At 37.0% G+C, this 20,586-nt stretch overlaps 1 protein-coding gene across 3 annotated transcripts in view; it reads left to right on the forward strand.

Moving 5' to 3' along the window:
* The first annotated feature begins 3,800 nt into the window (after nucleotides 1-3,800).
* The window catches only part of Stil (STIL centriolar assembly protein), a 61,170-nt gene continuing 44,384 nt past the window's right edge, over nucleotides 3,801-20,586 (forward strand). For 2 of the 3 annotated variants that reach the window (XM_021247968.2, XM_013067237.3), the window contains exons 1-8: nucleotides 3,801-3,951; nucleotides 6,040-6,126; nucleotides 8,386-8,493; nucleotides 10,824-10,936; nucleotides 11,341-11,528; nucleotides 12,481-12,728; nucleotides 15,545-15,628; nucleotides 17,535-17,621. In XM_021247968.2, the coding sequence (XP_021103627.1) occupies nucleotides 6,083-6,126; nucleotides 8,386-8,493; nucleotides 10,824-10,936; nucleotides 11,341-11,528; nucleotides 12,481-12,728; nucleotides 15,545-15,628; nucleotides 17,535-17,621 (872 nt within the window). In that variant the 5' untranslated portion in view covers nucleotides 3,801-3,951; nucleotides 6,040-6,082. Of the gene's footprint in view, nucleotides 3,952-6,039; nucleotides 6,127-8,385; nucleotides 8,494-10,823; nucleotides 10,937-11,340; nucleotides 11,529-12,480; nucleotides 12,729-15,544; nucleotides 15,629-17,534; nucleotides 17,622-20,586 lie in introns of those variants that run through there. The other variant, XM_021247969.2, reaches the window with a different exon arrangement.

Here is a 20,586-nt window from a genome sequence, read left to right on the forward strand (position 1 = left end):
TATTGTAGTCTTTTCCTGCAGCAATGTCTAGCCCATTGTATAAACTGATACTTAGTGGAGTTTCTAAAGTAACGGTTCCTTCCATTCACATTTGTCTAGTCATTGCTGTAAGATTCTATCAAAGATTCTGACAGCATTAGTTAAAGGAAACATCTGATGTGCCATATCAGGCAACATGCTTCAATATGTTTACCCTCCTGGGTGACTTTGTCAGATGAGCTTAGTGAGTTCCATAATGTAGAACTGCAGGCCAGTGAAAAGAGACCTTTCAGGATCTTTACTCATAAAACTGCAAGTTTAGGTTGGCTAGTATACCTACAATTTTCTTGTCTGCAAAGCCAGGATGATCATACATTAACTCAGTTTAGTAAATACTTTTAAAGCAATTACTAATATGTGATAAAATATCTGAAAGGGATTTTGCATAAATTGATAGATTAGCTTCCCCCATTAAATATGATATTCCTTAAAAGGAAAGCTGTAGTTGTTTTTGAAAAGCAGTAATACAGGAGATAGTGTGGTGTCACATGTCTATAATCTCAGCACTCTAGGATGCTAACACAGGAGGATCTCAAGTTCAACCCCAGTCTGGGCAATTTAGCAACTTAACCAGACCCTGTCTTAAAAATAAAAAAAAAATAAAGGGCTGGGGATGTAGCTTAGTGTGAAGGCCCTGAGTTTCATCCCCAGTACCACACACATATGAAGTAGTTCAACTTCACTCAGAAATGTAAATTGAGAAAGGGAAAGTTGGGTGTTTTGAGAAATTTAGTAAATAAGTTACAGAATAAGGAAAAAGAAAATAATTGGTTCCAGGTTCCTTGTTCCTGGTGATAACAATAGCTCTTTAATCTTCACAGCCGGCTTGTTAGGTCTGCCAGGGTTTATAACACTGAATATTTACTTGGTCTAATCATAAAGACCATGTCACATAGACAGCTACTGAAAAGAAGTAAGGAAAAACACTGACATGTTAGTGTTTTAGTCTGTTCAGTCTGCTATAATAGAGTACAGAGAGGCTTTTGATTTTTTCAGTACTAGGGATTGAATCCAAGATCTTCATACTGAGCTACATCCCCAGCCCTTTTTTAAATTTTGAGACAGAATCTCAGTAAGTCTCTAAATTGCCCAGGTTGGGCTTGAATTTACAGTCCTCTTGCTTCACCCTCCCAGAGTGTTGGGATTATAGACATGTGCCACCATGCTCAACTCTAAGAGGCTTTTCACATTTGATTGATTGATTGATTTTTGATGTTTTGAGACAAGATCTCACTATATGGTTCAGGCTAGTCTTGAACTCAATGTTTTGGAATCCCGGAAAGAACTGCACAGAGACACAGAATTCGGGTCAAATAACAAAGGTCTTTACTTGCTAGCAAGCCGAGACGCCAGAAACTGGTCTGGTCAGAGTCCCCGCCCTGCGTTCTTTGTCCATCACCTTTTATACTTTTGTCAGTCATTATCTCATCCCTAGTGGTCTTTGTTAAGTAAATAAAGTTCCAATTCCTGTTTAATGGTTAGACACAGGTGGTTTCTGTCACTGATTACAGTCCTGAACACATGACAGTTAAGGCACATACATCACAAGTTTGTTCAAGGATTCCCACTTTGTTCTTCAGAGCTAGGATATTATCTATAGTGGATCAAAGGAGCTATGTAACCTTCACTTTAAACAACAAAAGCAACGGGCTAAGGCAAGCTTTTAAAGGGATACACTACCTATTTTGCTTTCACAACTACTTTAATAGCTAATCTACTATACTTACTTTAAAACTTCTCCCTATCAAATACTCACAGTGATCTTCCTGCCTCTGCCTCCCAAGTGCTGGGATTATAGGCATGTACCACCACATCAGGCTCTGAGTGGCTTTTAAACAGCAGAAATTTGTTTCTCACAGTTTTGGAGGCTAGGAAGATTCCGACACTGGCAGATTCAGTATCTGGCTTCACTTTTCACAGCCATCTTCTTGTGACTTCATGTGGTAAAGGCACAGGGAGCATTCTGATGATTTCTTTTCTTTTTTTGGCGGGGAGGAATCTTCCTATGTATTCCAGGATGACCTAAAACTCACAGTGATCCTCCTGCCTCAGTATCCCACATTATGAGATTACAGGCATGTGCCACCATGCCTGGTTTTAATTTAATAGTTTTGAGGTACACAGGTCAGGTATTTTATACGAGAATTTGTCCAATTCTATCTCATGAAGAGACAGAACTATAGATTCTCTCACAAGACAGAACTATAGGTTACTGGAAGATCACAGACATAAAATGTCATTTTCATCACATCATATCAAGTGCAAATACCATCAACACGATTTTCACTCTTTCACAGGGGTGGGTGTTATTCTAAACAAGAGACTCTACAAATGTAGCTCACACTTTAAGACGTTCTTAACAAAGTAGTATTGAACAAAGTAAGAGATGTTTAGAATCCCGACTGCACTAGCTATGAGACCTATAACATTTACCCCACCCACTTTTGCTATTAGGAAACTCATACACAACCGGCCCTCTGTATCCACAGGTTTTACATTCAAATTCAACCAATCACACACTGAAGATATACTGAAAAAAAAACTTTACTAAACATTTTCACACTTCTTTCCTGTCATTATCCCCTAAAATTGATTTACATAGCATTTATGTTGTATTAGGTATTTATAAGTAATCTAAAATGATTTAAAGTGTACATGGGGGATGTACATAGGCAATATGCATGCACATCATTTTATATACAGGACTTGAATATCTTCAGATTTTGGTATGGGAGTTGTCCTGGAACCCATTCAGAAAACCTACACTGTGAGCCAGACTGAGGTTGGCACATACCTGTAGTCCCAGATACAGTACGCAGAAGGCTGAGGCAGGAAGACCTGGACAATATGAAGCCTGGGCAACATATTGAAAACCCAAACTGACAATAGCTTTGGAGACAATGACCATACCAATATTAATGCCATATATAAATACATATAATAGTTATACAGTATTGGTTGTGGAGATAAATGTCTTATAAATTTGTCACACTCTTTTCTGTTTGACGGGAAAGAATTTTTGTTTGAGACAAGGTCTCCCTGTGTACTCCAGGCTGACCTTGAAATTGCTTTGTAGCCTAGATTGGCTGAACTTGCGATTCTCTTGTCTCAGCCTCAGGAGTACTGGGATTTGAGGTGTACACCACCATGCCCAGTTTAGGATTTTTGTTTTGTTTTGTTTTGTTTTTTGAGACAAGGTCTCTTATGTAGTTCAGGCTGGTCTTGAACTCACTATGTAGCCCAGACTGGCCTCAAACTTGTGATCCTCCTGCCTTTGTCTCCCGATTGCTGGGATTGCAGGTATGCGCTACCACGCCTGGCTAGCCGGTTTACGATTTTTTAAAAATTTTGTTATTGATAGGACAGGATCCTCCTCAGGAAAGAAACTGTAAAAAGCCTAACTTCCTTTCCTTTTTGTCCATTCAAGACAAAGGTTTGGGAACTGTTCTTAAAGAAACCAAAACTGGCCACTTGGCGACCGCCTAGGCGGTGAACACTTCCGGATTTTCCCTCACGGCCAGTTATTGCGGGTGCGCACGACCCGCCCCACACCGGAACTTAACTGTTAAAAAGGAAGGTTTTTAAATCTTGGGAATCCTGATCCTGGAGCACTGGTAGTTTCCTCAATTCTCCAAAGAGCGTTGAGATTGGTCAAGCGGGGGACTGATGCGGGACTCTGATTGGCTGACACGCCTGCACGTCGCGGCAACCTTCCAGCCCGCCTCTGCTCCATGATTGGCTGGGCTTCTAACCAGTCAGCAGGCGAGGCGCGCACTTCGGTTTTCGAGCTGCTGTTTGCCGCCGCGATTCCCGCGACCCCAACGTCCCAGAGGCGGGGCGGGAGTAGGCGGAGGTGCTCCTTGGAGCCAGCCGCTGTTCTGCCCCAACAAATAGACCCCCAGCTCCGCGAAGGTAAAGTGAGTGGGGCTCTGTGTTCCTGGTGGGCCTGAGGGGCAGAGCAGGGCCTGGGGAGGCCTGTGGGCAACGTTCGGGGCCCTGTTGTGCATTCAGTGCTCCAGGAGCCTGGGCCGAGGACGCGAAGGGGAGGTAATGCGGAAAATAATGCAGATCGCGACTTCCTTGGGAGTTGTCTATATACAGTACTAAGGTTTGTGAAAGAGGTTTGTAGTCGAAAACGTGCCATTGAAGTTTGTTTTTACTGTGGAAAATTTTCGAGGACTTATATCTTGAATGCTCTATTCGTGCATTTTTCACAGTAGCAGACTGCTATATTGTGTAATGAGGAACCAGTTAATACTTGAAGTTCATGGTCCACTGGAAGTACTGTGTCTACAGTGAGGTGTGTACGTGCTGTGTGTGCACAGAAGCAGTAGTAACATTACCACGGTGTTCAGGACATTTCACAGAGGAGGTGACTTTCTACTTGGATGGTGCTAGACGGCGAGGTTTATCAGATTGTTCAAGTAGAAGGGGACGCCTGTGCAGACCCTGAAACGGGGCGACTGCAAGTTGTTCCGTGTGACTGGTATGCAGAATGACTGGATAGGGGTATGATTGGACTATTAGGGCAGGGTCGAATTTTGAAGATCCTTTGTTCTGTACATGAAGAATCATAAGAAGAATCACTTTTAGGCAGAATAACTTGACCAGAGTTATTTAGAAATAGCCTGCTGGTACCACTGGGGACTTTTCAATAAATCTGGCGAGAGCTGGTGAAATCAGATAAGGTTGTGAGATGGAAATAGAATTTATATGAGGGAAGAGGGAGAAAGAAGAGGTGAGGATTACTTGATGGTTTTCATTTGCTACACAATAATGACACTACCTAACAATATGTTCTGTTAGGTTTGCGTTTTATATGGTTTTAGTTTCATTACCTTTACTTGCATGTGTAATGCCATCAGAATAAACTACCTTTTGTATATTTTAAAGTGAGAAAAGATCAACATCCGTGTTTTCACATTAATACATAAAGAAAGAGACACATGTGGAATTTTAAAACTGTTTAAAGAAGAAAAATTGTACTTTGTGTATTTTGTAGAGGTAGAGTTACCAGTCTGAATGTTGTTACTCAAGACAACCACATGCTATAAGAAGCTGTAGACTTTAAAATCTGTATTCTGTAGAAGCTGCATTAAACCTTTGGAGTCCAGGTGTATCTAAGACAGACTTTTTGGTCAATTTTACAAAAGCACATTCAATAAGATTTTATTCTCCCAAGTATTTTCAGCCTCAGTCTTTATTTAAAAAAAAAAATCTGTCAAGCACCTATATGAGTGATTCTTTCATTTTTTAATCTTTAGACAATTCTTTTTGCTGAAATTGAAACAATGCGCAGAACTTAAAAACCCTAAGATGTAGTAGAATATACAGAACTGTAAAGAAAAGACTATGGGGTCTGTATTTTGCTTTAGTAGTATTTAGATGAAGCTAACCAAGAGTCATTTAGCAGTGTGGGTTTGAAACTTAGAAGCTGAAGAGAGGAGGAAGCCGAAGTTTTGCTTTCTTTGGATGAGTGTGCACACCATGGGAATGGATGAGAGTACCCATAGAGGGCAAGTATGTGGACCCAAAAAAAGAAAACTGATTTTTTCAGTGATGGAAGTCAGTTTGTGAGAATACAATATTTCTCTTCCATTCTCACAGGATTGAGGATTTCTTGATAACTTCCTTATACACCAAATAAATATCTAGCCCAAGTTTTTCCCATTTGATGCCTTGTGGTTTTCTCAAGAGATGAGGCTTTTGGTAAAAATCACATGTGTTAACTACTAATTATTCTACTCAGCTCACTAATTTGAAGTTGATACCAAAATTTTGGGGCAAAATCTATGCTTTCCTTAATGAGTAGATTTGCTGATAAATTCTGCTGTCTAAAATGAATTTTAACATTAATTTACAGGCAGAATGCCTCTATGAAAATGAACAGCAGTCTGCAAGCATTTAATCTTACTAATCTAGTCACACTTCGTATAAGTAACCTATTTTTTAAATATATTCTTTTTTTTTATCATTATTGATGTCTCTTTATTTCTTTAGGATACTGAGGGTTTGAAATTGAATAAATCACTCACCAAATATCATGGAGACTATATATCCTCTTACAAGGCCCCAGATGAATACCAGGTACAGAAATATTTTTACAAAATTTATTTTCACAATTGTTCACATTAATTTGGGAAGGTAGGTTGAAAGAGAAGAAAGAATATGACCTCTAGAATCAAGAAAATATAGCTGTGCATGGTAGTGCGTTCCTGTAATCCCATCACTTGGGAGGCTGAGACATGAAGAATTGCCAAAAATTCAAGGCAAGCCTAGGCTACAAAGACCCTTTGGGGGGAGGGGGGATGAGAACATGAATGAGAATATACATCAAGAAGTATCCCAGCTCTGCTACTTCTGAGGTGGGTGACCTTGATCAAGTTTAACCAAGCCTCAGTTCCCCATCTATAAAGTGGGGAAGGTAATCTCTAACAGACCCTTATTGTGAAATAAGGGTTAAATAACATTATTAAACAAAGCTGGACATGATGGCACACACCTGTAATCCTAGCACTCTGGGAGGCTGAGGTAGGAGGATAGCAAGTCCAAGCCCCCCTGGGCAACTTAGCAAGACCTTGTCTCAAAAAATAAAAAGGGCTGGAGATGTAGTTCACTGCAAAGGCCTTGGGTTCAATCCCCAGTACTAAGAGAAAGAAAAAGATTATTAAATTAAAAGATCTGGTACTCGGTTCTATTCCCTCCACTTAATTATACGGGAGATCTTTTTATTGATAGGAAGTGGTACCTGAACTCCTGAAGCTAAAATTATTTTACATACTAGACAAATGGGAAAGTGGCTGGGTTGCTTCCTCTTCTAAACACTAATTCCTTGATTGGAATCACTTCATATTGGGCATCCCAAGTTTCCTCAGATGTCCCTAAGCCTTTCCTGCTCATGTGGAATAGGAAGGACTTTGCCACCTGTCTTCTGATTTTCTCATTCTTTTATTACTTTGGGCCCAGGCAAATTGCCTTATGTTGCTTGGTTCTTTGGATCATTGTTCTTTTTCCCCTAGGGAAGAACAATTAATGCTGACATGTGAAATTTCTTTCTTCAAAATTATAATTATACCCATGGGATACCTTTATTTCTGTATGGTCTGCCTTTGTGCCAAATGTTCTTGATGAAGACAATGGAAATATGACCCAAGGAGGCTATCATATTCCTTTTGCTTTAATTTTGGCCTTCTGTTCTACCACACGGCCACCTCTTTGAATATCACACCTCCTGTTGCCTAAGAAAAAGTACTTACATATAGAGATATGAAAAATTTTGTATCCAGTTTCAAGGCGCAAGTTTCAGTTTGTGTCTCCCCTGCTTCCACAGTCTACCTACAGATTCCAGAATAAGAAAATGACTAATAACATTTATTGAGGTCTTATGTTTCAGAAACTGTCCTAAGGACTTTACATGCATTACTTAATTCTCACAACCTATGAGGTAAGTCCTATGCATAATTTTTTTGAGACAGGATCTTGCCGTGTAGCTCAGGCTATCCTTGAATTTACTATGTAGCCTAGGTTGGCCTTAAACTCATGGCAGTCCTCCTGCCTCAGCTTCCCAATGCTGGGATTATAAGCATGTGCCACCATTCCTGGTTTATCCACACTTTTTAAAATGAGGAAAGTGTAGCATAGAGAAATTAATCAACTTAAGGTTGCATAGTTAGTAAGTGGTATTGCCAGTATTTAAAACTTACTTGATTTTTAACCTATACTACTAAGGAAATAACCTGACGTATTGTAGGTTAGGTTTTTGTTTTTTTAGTTTTTTGGTACCAGGGATCGAACTTGGGACCTTGTGCTTGCGAGGCAGGCAGTGGCACCACTGAGCTAAATCCCCGGCCCTTTAGGTTAGGTTTTAAAGGTACTGTGGACAATTGAGAAGGCACAGTTGCACATGCCTATAATTCCAGTACTTAGGAGGCTGTCACAGGAGAATCTTGAGTTCATGGCCAGCTACATATGCGATGTGATCCGAATTTTTTTTTAACAGTAAAAGATACATTGCCATCAGTACCCCTTAAAATCCTCCCCCTCACTTTGAATACATTTATCCTATCATTTTTGCCACTTTCTGAAGCCTCCTAAGTAGCTGGGACTGGCTGGGTGTGTTGGCACACACCTGTAATCCCAGCACTCAGGAGGATCACCTCAAGTTCGAGGACAGCCTGGGCTACATAGTGAGACCCTGTCTCAAAAGACTAAAAAGAAAACTAAGCAGCTAGGACTATAGGCATGGACCACTGCACCTGACAAAGATAATTAACTTTTTTTATAGAACTTCTACCAAGTTTGTTTTCCTTTGTGCTTTAATTTTTTTCAAATATATGTATTTTAAAGGTTTTCTTCAAGCAAAATGGTACCTTTCCACTTTCCTCCATCAAAACGTGCACTTTGGAACCCAATGCCAACAGGAGATTTTATCTACTTACATCTCAGTTACTTCAGGTACAAGATATTTCTTTTGTCAAATAAACCAATATGCGTTATAAAAGAATGCGCAACATAAAGTTGATTACTGTGATCAATTGTAGATGGGTGTCCCGATCCTGAAATCTGGAATACTCTAATCTAAATCTTTTTGAGTGCCAACATGATGTGATAAGAGGAAAATTCCACATCTGACCTAAGTCTGCCTAGTTACACTCAAAATGAAGGCATACAGCAACACACAGTTGTGTAAGATTACCTTCAGGCTATATGTACTATACAGTGTATAAAACACAAACGAATTTTGTGTTCAGACTTGGGTCCCATCGCCGAGATGTCTCATTATCTATGTGCATACAGTTCAAAATCTGAAACACTTCTATGCCAAGTATTTTGGATAAGGAATACCCAATCTGTAGTCATTTTTCTTTACTTTTCTACTAAAATTTCCCTCAGACAAAAATTCTATCTACTGCTGCTTGAATTTTTTCCTTATGGTTCTGAGAAATAATCGTAATTTCATAGTTAAAATACTCAGCAGATCTAAAGTTCTGAATATGATGGGAATTCAATTCAAAGGAGGTTAAGTATTAATACAAACTGACACTTGGGAGGCTGAGGCAGGAAGATTGCCATGATTACCAGCCTGGCCTCAAGATCCTGTCTCAAAAAAACCCAAAATAAAATAAATATAAAATAAAATAAAAGCTGAAAATGTTTTTCATCATGCTTCATTCAGCGTGGTATCTTTGTAGAACATTGAGGAAACTGAACTGATTTTGACTGGATCAGATTAGAAGGAATATTAAATGTTGTGATTCTATTGAGGATCTGGAAAGACAAAGAAGTTTAGACTTAAAGTACTAGAAAATAGACCCATTGAGAATTTGTACATAATGTCTTGTTGAAAGCAATAGTCTAAGAAGGATGGATTATAGTGAGAAGAGCCTAGAGTCAGTCAATTTGTGAAACGATTTTCTGTTACCACATACATTTATGTCATAGTGGGTGTTTTGTTTTGTTTGAGACAAGGTCTCACTATATAGTCTGGGCTGGTCTTGAACTTACTATGTAGTCCAGGCTGGCCTCAAACTCATTGGTGATCCACAGGTACACACGTGTGCCACCACATCCAGCTTGCCATAGTGGTTTGAGGTGTTGTAATTGAAGTCAGGGATCAAATCCTGATTCTACCACTTCTTATTTATGTAACTTTAATAAAGTAGTGAAGAATCCATTTCCTTTTTTATAAAATAGCTATAATACCCATTTCAAGCCTGCACAGTGATGTAGGCCTGTAATCCCAGCTACTCAGGAGGCTAAGGCGTGAGGATCAGAAGTTCAAGACCAGTCTGGGCAATTAAGTCAGACTCTGTCTTAAAATAAGAGTGGAGACCACCCTTGGGTTTGATCTCCAGTACTGGGAAAAATAACCACACACAAAAATTTCATTATACTTTTTTTTTTAAATTTAAAATTGTTTTTTAATTGAACCTTTATACATGCTCTGCAAGCAATCTACCACTGAACTACTCCCCATCCCCATTATGTTTTTAAATGTGGAAGTACATATACCACATATATGAAAGAATATAACATGTGCATAATGTATAGAATAATAAACATTTGTATATGTGGCTCCAGTTGATTATATAATCTATTGAATTTTTAATTGATTATATTTTTGCCGGGCGTGGTAATGCATGCCTGTAATCCCACGACTTGGAAGGCTGATGGAGGATCTCATAAGGCCAGCCTGGGCTGCATAGCAAGACTCTGTCTCAAAAAAAAAAAGTTAAATTGATTATATTTTTATTTCTGCAAGTTCTGCATGGTTGTGTTTTTTGAAATTTGGTCTTTTTTCAGTTTGTTATACATATATTGGTTTTCCTCTTATATTTCTTTAAACATTTAATCATATTCTGTGTTCAGTAATGCTATTATCTGAAGTCCATAAACAATATGAAAACAAATTAATGTGACTGTTTACTCAATATTAACAAAAACTGATCGGCCTCATAGCTTGTCAACTTATGCTCTCGTTCATAAAGTTAAGCAGGTCCCTGGAGGACAACTACAGCTTCCATCTCAGTTTATTGGCATTCAGTTTCCGGATAGCTCTTTCTACCCTTGCCTTTGACCCTCGAATTTCCTGAAAATAATCTTTCTGTACATTTTATTTTATTTTATTTTTTGGTACTGGGGATTGAACTCAGGTCCTTTCGCTTGCACAGCAGGTGGCGAAACCACTCAATCTCCAACCCCTTTCTGTACATTTTAAAAGTTGTGTTATATTTTTAGGCAGCATTTCATGACCCATATCGTAAAAGACTTCTCTTATTTTTCAGAAATCCAAAGCTTGTCGTGACTGAAAAGACCATCCGACTTGCTTACCGTCATGCTAAGCAAAATAAAAAAAATGTGCCATGCTTCTTGCTTGGTTCTCTCACAGTGGATGATGGTAATATACTTTTTTAAATTACTTGCGTGAATAGAATAGAGCTTACATTTATTGATTGAGCCAGATCCTATCTGTGCTTTGTACTGATTTTCTTTGTTATATACCAGGGATATGAAGATCAGTAAAACTAACCATTACAGACTTCACAGTATAATCAGGTGGAAGAATATATAAACAAATCATTATTTAAAGTTAATTTTTTTTTTTTTTTTGGTACCGGGGATCGAACTTGGGTCCTTGCGCTTGCGCAGCAGGCGGTGAAACCACTGAGCTAAATCCCTGGCCCTAAAGTTAATTTTTAATATACTACTGGTATGAAAAAAGTACTTTGCTATAAAGTAGGCTTGCTTGGTTTATGTTTTTTATTTGCACACTATATAATCCTTGTTATTTTTGTTCTTCAGATGAAGAAGGTGTAACATTAACAGTAGATCGCTTTGATCCTGGTCGAGAAATACCTGGGTGCTTAGAAAGAACTCCTACTGCTTCTCTTCCTGGGGACTTTCTGATCCCCTGCAAAGTTCATACTCAAGGAGTTTGTTCTAGAGAAATGACAGTTGACAATGTAGATGACTTCTGTTCAACTTTTAAAGTGAGATTCACTTTGTTATTCTTAATTCAATTCAAGAATCATGCTGTGTAGTATGCAGTACTTCAATAAACCCATATTTGAGAACTATTTATAATAATTTATCATTGAATTGTTGTGGATTGAAATCTAGTTAATGTGGCTTCTGAGGCAAAGGAAGGTTATATAGGCAGCATTCCAGAAAAGGAGCAATGTGACTAAGATAGGAAACTTTAAGATGCGCAGGAAAGTTCAAGATGTGCTCCATGTAACCATGTGTAGTTTTTGCTGGATTTGTGAGCTGTGACACTGGAATGTTAGTTTGGTCAGATTATAGAGAACTTTGTCTTACAGGCTGAGGAAATTAAACTTTGTCATATGGGCTATGCATTTATAAAAGGTTTCTGAAAAGAGAAAATACTGTCAAATCAGGAATAGTTGATCTGATGGAGCTGGCTGGCTGAAGTCCAATCAAGCCATCACAGTAATCAGAGGTATACTAGAGAGGGATGTCTTACCCAATAGCAGAGTGTTGGCACTAAAACTAGAAAAGATGCAGTGGGCATGAGCAAATGTAGGGGAAGAACTAACTTGAAATTTGGGGTTAAAAAAAAGAATCATCTTCAGAATGATCTTCAGATTCTCTGAGGCTGAGTCAGAATTAATTTATATCCATATTTGCTTATGTAATAAATATTTATTGAGAGTAACACTCCCTAGTAAGATTTTGAAATGCTGATAGGACATCTAAGAAAATATGTGATGGAGCTTGGGACAGAAGTCTTATTTGCTTTAATGTAATTTTTCATTTAATCTTTTGACCACATGAAAAAAATAAGAATTCAAACGTTGTGATCAGAATCAATTTAATTTTGTTAATGCACTATATTATATATGTATATCCACCAGTATAAAATAAACTTTGAAGATATGGAGACATTTCAAAGTTTTTAATTGTATAATATTGATTCCTCAGGCTCTACAGCACCATGTATGTAGCAAAGATTCCTTGGACTGTAGTAAACTGCTTTCTGTACGAGCTCATATCACTTCCAAGGAGAGTTTGGACAGTGTGGATTTTGACTTGTATTGGGAAGCAGTAACTCTAGCAAATAGCTTCAAATGTGCACCTGTGAAGCCCATCCCCATTATTCCAACAGCTCTGGCAAGAAACTTGAGCAGTAATCTGAATATTTCTCAAATTCAAGGTACCTATAAATATGGGTAAGTAAAAGATACACAGTGTTAGTCTAAAATTTTAAGAATTGATTGCATTAATATTTTTCTTAGGCTGTACAATAATATGAAATAATTGTACAGTCAGTTTACATGTCAGAGATCTGATGATGTAATCAATGACCAGAGAAGGTTAAAAAAAAAATGAAGTTGTTCCTTTTCTATCCTTTTGATCCTAGGAACTGAGCCCAAAGCCTTGTGCATGCTAAGCACATGCTGTACATTATGCTACAACTTCAGTCTATTAATTTTTGCTGAATGTAGTTTTCTTTCAAAGAATTGTATGCACAGCCTTACAAAAATGTTGTTGTTAAAAAAATTATATTAAAATTGATTTTGGGGCTGGGGATATAGTTCCATGGTAGCACTTGCCTAGCATACATGAGGCCCTGGGTTCCATCTTTAGCACCACAAAAAAAAAGGTTGATACTTTATGACTTGAAAATATAAGGGAAAATTACTTCTGCATTTTACCTATCATACTTTATCTAGGTTTTAAGCCATTTTCTTTTTTTTTTTCCTTTTTTTAATAATAAATTGACTAAATTGACAAATTATGAATCTTAAGAGAGCCTGGAAATTTATAATATAGTTTGATTTATTTATATGATTTATTTATTATATACAGGTAGAGAAAGGGAATAATTAAATATTTATAGTATTCCCAAATTGTCAGCTACTTGAGGGTGGAGTTTCCTCACATAGCTGCAGCAGAATTCTCTTCAGTCTCTTAGCACTTAGTTTCTTAGGAATTGTAAGTCAAAATGCATTCTTTCTAATCCTTAGTAGGGCTACTTCCTGAATCCTCGTCTGATATATTGTCTAATGAAATAGGTTAGACAGTGTGCCCTGTGCTCTAAAAAGTTTGAACAGAGGTAGCTCTGAGCATTACACTTTTGACTTCCTTTCCTGCTGATTCCACTCTTGTTCCTGTTAGGTCTCTAGAGTCAGCAATATTTGCCAATGTGTGTTGAACTCCAATTCTTTGCCCCTAAAAATGCTGCCTCAAAAGAGAGTGAGAGAGAGAGAAGACATTGACAAAGTCTCTGGAGTATGAAAAAAGGTCCCATTTTGAATCCCAGATTTTTTTTTTTTTTTGGTACTGGCGATCGAACTCAGGACCTTGTACTTGTGAGGCAGGTGGCAGAACCACTGAGCTAAATCCCCGGCCCAAGTCCCAGAGTTTTGACCAGAGTATTGCTCCCTGGTTGGAGCGGCAAAAAAGTATTTTTCTGTTCCAAAATCTTGTAATATTTTAATTTTACAGAAGTTTGAATTAAACATTTAATTCTTTTGGCATAATAAAATGCTTTTCAATGAGAATGTGGGGTTTTTTTGTTGTTGTTAAAATTAACAAAAAAGTTAATTTGTTTTCCTTCATACTATGCCTATGTACTCATGGAGCATGCATTTGCATTTCTTTCAGTTATTCATCTGTGATTCCCCTGGCATTCCTTTAGTAACCAGAATGTTTAGTATTCTATCCAATTGCCTGTTCCCTTTGCTGCTTCCTATCTATAGTTATCTATTAAATTTGTGACAATTGTTCTTTTCTCCAACAGCATTCACTTATCCACTCTAGTATTTATTTGGTCTGTTATAGAATTGGTATTTGTGTTAGGCACTAGAAAGAAATAATTTTTAAACAAACATTTGTTCATTAAATATATTAATATCAAAACATAATGCACTACAATGGAAGCTTATGTCCAATGCTGGGAAACAGGAAGGTGTGTCCAAATAACCTGGGAAAATCAAAAGCCTAAACCAATTCTTTTAAGGTATAGAAATAGGAATTTATTAGGTGGATAAAGATAGGCTCTCATGTGTAGCCTAGGCCAGCCTACATCTCACAGTCCTCCTACCTTAGCCTCCTGAATGCTGGGATTACAGGCATGCACCACCATACCTGGCTAGAGGGAGAGCTTTTAAAGCAGGTGTGTCATTGTTGATATATAAATCTTAACTCAGGCTTACTCTTCTTGTTTCATGGCCTGATAAATTTATTGTTCATGTTTTAGGGTTGTTAGAGCAATAAAGTATCATCAGTGGTCCCATCTAGACAATATTATTAATGGCATTGTTCTCATTTCTGTAATTTAACAATAAAATTAACTCAATTATTCTATAGTGGGTTTTCATCTTCTCCCTTTTGAGAGGGGTGGCTGATGCATGTAAGACAAGCATCACCGAACTATCTCCTCATCCCCAGCTTTTTCATATTCTTAAAACTTACTGTCAGTTGTAAGTATAACAAAGTATAAATACAGTATAATGTCCCTTTAGGGAAAGTCTTTGCATTTTATCATGTTATTTGGAAATGATTAGAGAAATGAGGTGCACAGAGGGTTGGTTATACCTTCTCTAACTCAGCTTCTTGAAGGTGAGAAGTTACATTTGTTGTAATTTTGTCAAGTCACCTGGATACTTGAATTCTTTAGTAACTTTCATACTTCAGTAAATTCACTTTTCCAAGTGTAACCTGATTGATTTTGAAACTGCTTTAATGTTAACACTTTTTACAAAAGTAAGTTGTAAGTAAAGTTGAGGAATAAAAGTATTTTTTTAAGTGTGTACTCTTTAGTGACCTTTTTAATAGTTTTAAGATACTAAATCTCTTTAATTTGTTCTTACCAGAGTCTTCCTTTTACTGAATCAAATGTTTTGAACTGTTTTCTTTGTGTTTAGTGGTGTGTTCATTTAAATCTTGTCCCTTACCTAAAATATGCTTCATAATTCAGATAGTCTCTGTTAGGTTAAAATACATACTTTAAGTTATTTTTATGTAAATGTCTTCTGTTCAGATATCTTACCATGGATGAGACACGCAAATTGTTACTTTTGCTGGAATCTGATCCCAAAGTTTGTTCTCTACCATTAGTGGGAATGTAAGTATTGTATTTATGAAAACTTTTCAGCCAAATACATTTCCAAGTACATAAGAAAGGCACATGACTCAGTTGTACCATGAGTATATAGATATTCTTATAAAGCCACAAAAAAAATTTAAATTTATTTTTTTATTTTAATAGTAGAATCAGCTAAAAGAAGTTTTTTTCCAGTCATCGAATTCCAATGTGTACAACAGATAAAATTGAATTCTTGTTGAAGTTGAAGGCTTAGAGCCCTATTTCTTCAATTTTTTTCTTACTTCCCCTGTCCTTAAGGGCTCAAAAAAATACTGTTAAAATCTACTCCAAGACAGTTTTGCAGAAATTCCTTTTAGTGTTAATGGCTTTCATCATTGAGTTAGTTGTTAATGATATTTAGACAGATTATTCAGAAAATTATATTCATTCAGTATTTGTTGAATACTTTCCACATACTGTATATAGCATCATGTTTGGTACTGTGTTAGGATTTAAAGCTCCTTAAGGAGTTTATAACCAAAAGTGAAGCAATAAAATACTCAAATAGTCACATACAGAAAAATAAATAATGAAATGTATGGTTTATGGTGAAATAAACAGTATAGGCAATGAACACTACTAGTATTTCTGAAAGAAATGATAACATTTTCTTACAGAAAGCAAACTTGAGCTAGACTTAATTGGTAGTAGAAGAAGGGATTGATAAGAAATGGAATCCATGTGAGAGAATAGCATGCACTGAGTTAATGATAATGCAAACATGTTCTCTGGACTAAGAAATCTACCTGCGCTCTAGGCTGTGGTTCTGGTTGGCTAGAAGTTATTGATGCCTAAATGAACATTCACTAAGAACCTTATATTTCAGACTACCTATCAGGTTTAAAGGATATCTACAGCATTCATCCTTTTAATACTCTATAAAAGACTTTTATACTATAAACTTCAGTCTCTGCCAATTCAGCTCATTCTTTCTAGTCCAGGCTAATTCATTCTGGCACCCTGCTTTCACCTCTATGAACTATTTTCTTGCCCACATCTCAAGCGAAGAGATCAGAAGCAAAGAAATGTATATTTGTTCTTTTTCTCTATATGCAGATGTGATATAATAATTATATATCTATATTCAGTACTCTCCCTCTAGATTGTCAGTATGATCTAGAGTTCATACATTTCTAATTTCTCTCTCTTTTTTTTTTTTTTTGGTACCGGGGATCGAACTCGGGTCCTTGCGCTTGCGAGGCAGGCAACAGAACCACTGGGCTAAATCTCTGGCTAGAGTTCATACATTTCTTAAGTTTGCATATTTGTCAGGTCTTTTTATGGTTGTTTGAGGCATTGGGAATTGAATCCAGGGCCTCATGCGTGCTAGGCAAGCACTCTACCACTGATCTACATCCTCAGCCCTTTGTAAGACTGGTATCTTACCGTTACTGTTCTTGTTGCTGACACAGAATCCCTAACAACCAAAGTTAAAGGAAGAAGGATTTATTTCAGCTCACAGTTTATAGAGGTTTTAGTTCATAGTCACCTGCCTCCAAGGCAGGATGGTATGGCAGAGGGGCATCATCACAGAGGAGAAACAGTCTATGGCAAAGCAGGGCAGGCAGAAGACAGCCAGTAGCCCTGTTTCTGTCCCTTATATTCTATCCAGGCTACCCACTCAGAGGCAGGTAGCACTCACACCCAGGATGAGGCACCTTTAATCCTAGCATTGCACCATTAATCCCAGTATCACACATCCTAGATCCAGTCACCTCTGAAAAGCCCCACCTATGACTGAATGAGGCTTTGGGGGGATATCTAGACACAAGCTATAACTAATGGTAAATGTTAAGAATTTGCCATATTGTCTTGAGAAGAAAACAGTCTAAAGAATGCTAATTTTTGAATGACTATCGACTTTAGTTTCTATTTTTTCTTTTAGTTGGCTGTCTGGAATTCTACATATCTACAGTCCTCAGGTATGGGCTTGCTGCTTGCGATATATGTTCGGTTCTTCTGTTCAAGAAAGGCAAGTGATATTTTATTCTGTAGTATTTTATTTTGGTCTTTCCCCCCATTTATATTTTATTGGTCTCACTTAAAATTTGTGAAACACTTTAACCTTTTACATTACTTACAAAGACACACCTTAAGAAAAACAAACCTTATATAAATAGGAATAAAGCCAAACAAAAATGATGAGGTGACAGTATACCTGGAAATATCAAAGGATTCACTTGACTAGCCACAGAACTGTAAACACAGAACACACACTTTTTTTTTTTTTTTGGTACTGGGGATTGAACTTGGGACCTTATGCTTGCGAGGCAGGCACTGGAACCACTGAGCTAAATCCCTGGCCCGAACACATACTTTTTAAGATGAAAAAAATTTCTTAAAGATCATCTGTAGTAGCATTTTATTTTATTTTATTTATTTTTTTTTAAATTTTTTTTATAATTTTTTTTTTTTTGGTACCAGGGATCGAACTTGGGACCTTGCACATCATTTTATTTTATAAAGTAAGGAGATTAACTTTCAGTGAACTGACTGAAAATGAGTTTAAATTTGTGTGTAAGCTTTTTGTCACTGTGTCAAAATACATGAGAATAGCAACTTAAAGGACAAAATGTTTATTTTGGCTCACAGCTTCAGAGGTTTCAAGTCCATAGTCAGGGCACTTCATTGCTTTTAGTCCTGTGGCAAGGCATAAACATGTGGAAGGGTATGGTAGAGCAAAACTGCTTACCTCATGGCGGTAAAGAAGCAGAGAGTGAGAAAGCCAGAGAGGAAGAGGCTGGGGACAAGATATAGACTCCAAAGGCATGCCCTATGACCTATTTCCTTCAATGAGCCCCATCTCCTAAGATTCCATTACCTCCCAATAATGCCGTCAAATTATGAACCCATCAATGTATTAATCCACTAATGAAATTAGAGCCCTCATGATTCAGTCACTTTCCAAAAGCCCCACTGAATCCATGACACTGTTGGAACCAAGCCATAACTATTTGTTACCTTACAAGTGTATACAGTGCTACCACTAGTACATTAAAAAACATTTGAAATAAGATGTTTAATTTTCTTCCTGGAACTAAAGCATAAACATTAGAAGTAATAGTTGGGGAAACTTTATTTCTAGTTTCAACTCTTCATTTAATTAATGGCTGTAATATGCATCAAAAAAACTTTCATTGGAAAGACATTACAAGTACATAGCAATATATTACACATACATAAAGATACGCACAATAAAAGTAAATTTCTCCATTTCCACAAACCTCATTCTCAGAGGCAATCATTGTTAAACTGTGTTTTGTTTTTTCTCTTACGGAAATAGTATATAAACAAGTACCACTTTCCCTCAACCTGTATAAATTAAATCACAAACGGAAGCATGCCATTCTTTTCTTATATCACTTTTTTCTTTATATTATACTTTGTTTTTGTTTGTTTGGTTTTTTTTGGTTTTTTGGTACCAGGGATCGAACTTGGGTCATTGCACTTGTGAGGCAGGCACCGGAACCACTGAGCTAAATCCCTGGCCCTTACTTTTTTCTTTATATTATACTTTGGAGCTCATTATATCTTCACATATACAGATTTCATGCACACATTTTACAACTGAATGGTATACATTATAAACTACTTTAAAACCTAGTCCTTTTGTTCTTACAGATAATAGATTGAACATTTTATGCATACCTCTTTGTGTGCATATATAGTACTGATATATTTGTAGGATAATATCCATAAAGTGTCTTTTTTTTCTCAGCCAAAGTGTATGTAATTTAAAATTTTGGCGGATATTGCCAAATTGTCCTTTAAAAAGACTGCCAATTACCAAAAAAAAAAGGACTGCCAATTTATAATCCTTGCAACAGTATATAAGTGCACATGTTATTTTCACTCCCTGATACTCTGAAGCAAATATTTATTGAGTACCTTTTATATACCAAGCACTGTTCATGATACTGGGATTAAATAGTAAACAAAGTAGAGATCTTACAGAGTAGGCACTAAACAGAATAAGTAAAATAAATACTATTCTTTTTTTTTTTTGGTACTGGGGATTGAACTTGGGACCTTCCGCTTGCAAGGCAGGCGGCGGCACCACTGAGCTAAATCCCGGGCTCAGATAAATATTATTTATTTTTAAAAGTGGTGAGCTGTGAACCAATATAAAGTCAGAAAGGAGAGGTGGATGTATGAATGAAAGTGGCAGGCAAAAAGATGTGTTGTTATTGTTGAACTGGGATTTGTCTATGTTGCCCAGACTGGTTTCAAATTCCTGAACTCAAATAATTCTACTCAGGCTCCCAGATAGCTGGGATTATGGATGCATGTCATTGTGCCAGCAAGAGCTGCAGTTTTGAATAAGTGGTTAAATCTTTTTTGCCCATAGATGCTGTCAAAGAAGCATTGTGTTTTTTTTTAATCTTTTTTTATTAGTACATATTTGTCATGCATATTGATCACATTCATCATAGGGAATTTGTACCTGTGCATAATATATATCTTGATTCTTCTTTTTCTTTCCCCATTCTCCTCCCCTCTCAACCCTTCTTTCCCTCCCCGTTTACAAAAGCTTTGTTTCCATTTTTTCCTTGTATTTTCTTTTCCCTCCCTTCCCTTCCCTTTCCCCCTTCCCTTGTTCCCCTTTCCATTTGAACATGTTCTTTGTGCTTCCCAGTATCTATCCTCCATTTTGCTCCTTATTTACACTTAGAGTTTTTCACTCAAGAGAAGCAATGCATTATTTAAACTTGTGTGTCTGATTTATTTTACTCAAGATTATGTTCTCCAGGTATATCCATTTTCCTACAAATAACTCAAGTTTATCCTTTATGGCAGACTAATACTCCCCATTTTCTTTATTCATTCATCTATTAATGGGCATATGAGCTGTTTCCAAGATTTAGCTATTATAAATTGTGCTGCTTTAAACATGGGTATTCATATATCACTGTGATTTAATGCTTTTAACTCTTTTG

This window comes from Heterocephalus glaber, unplaced genomic scaffold (genome assembly GCF_053883595.1).
Source record: "Heterocephalus glaber isolate CG9 unplaced genomic scaffold, H.glaber_assembly_v1.0 deba00001451, whole genome shotgun sequence".
In the NCBI taxonomy this organism is placed as follows: domain Eukaryota; kingdom Metazoa; phylum Chordata; class Mammalia; order Rodentia; family Bathyergidae; genus Heterocephalus; species Heterocephalus glaber.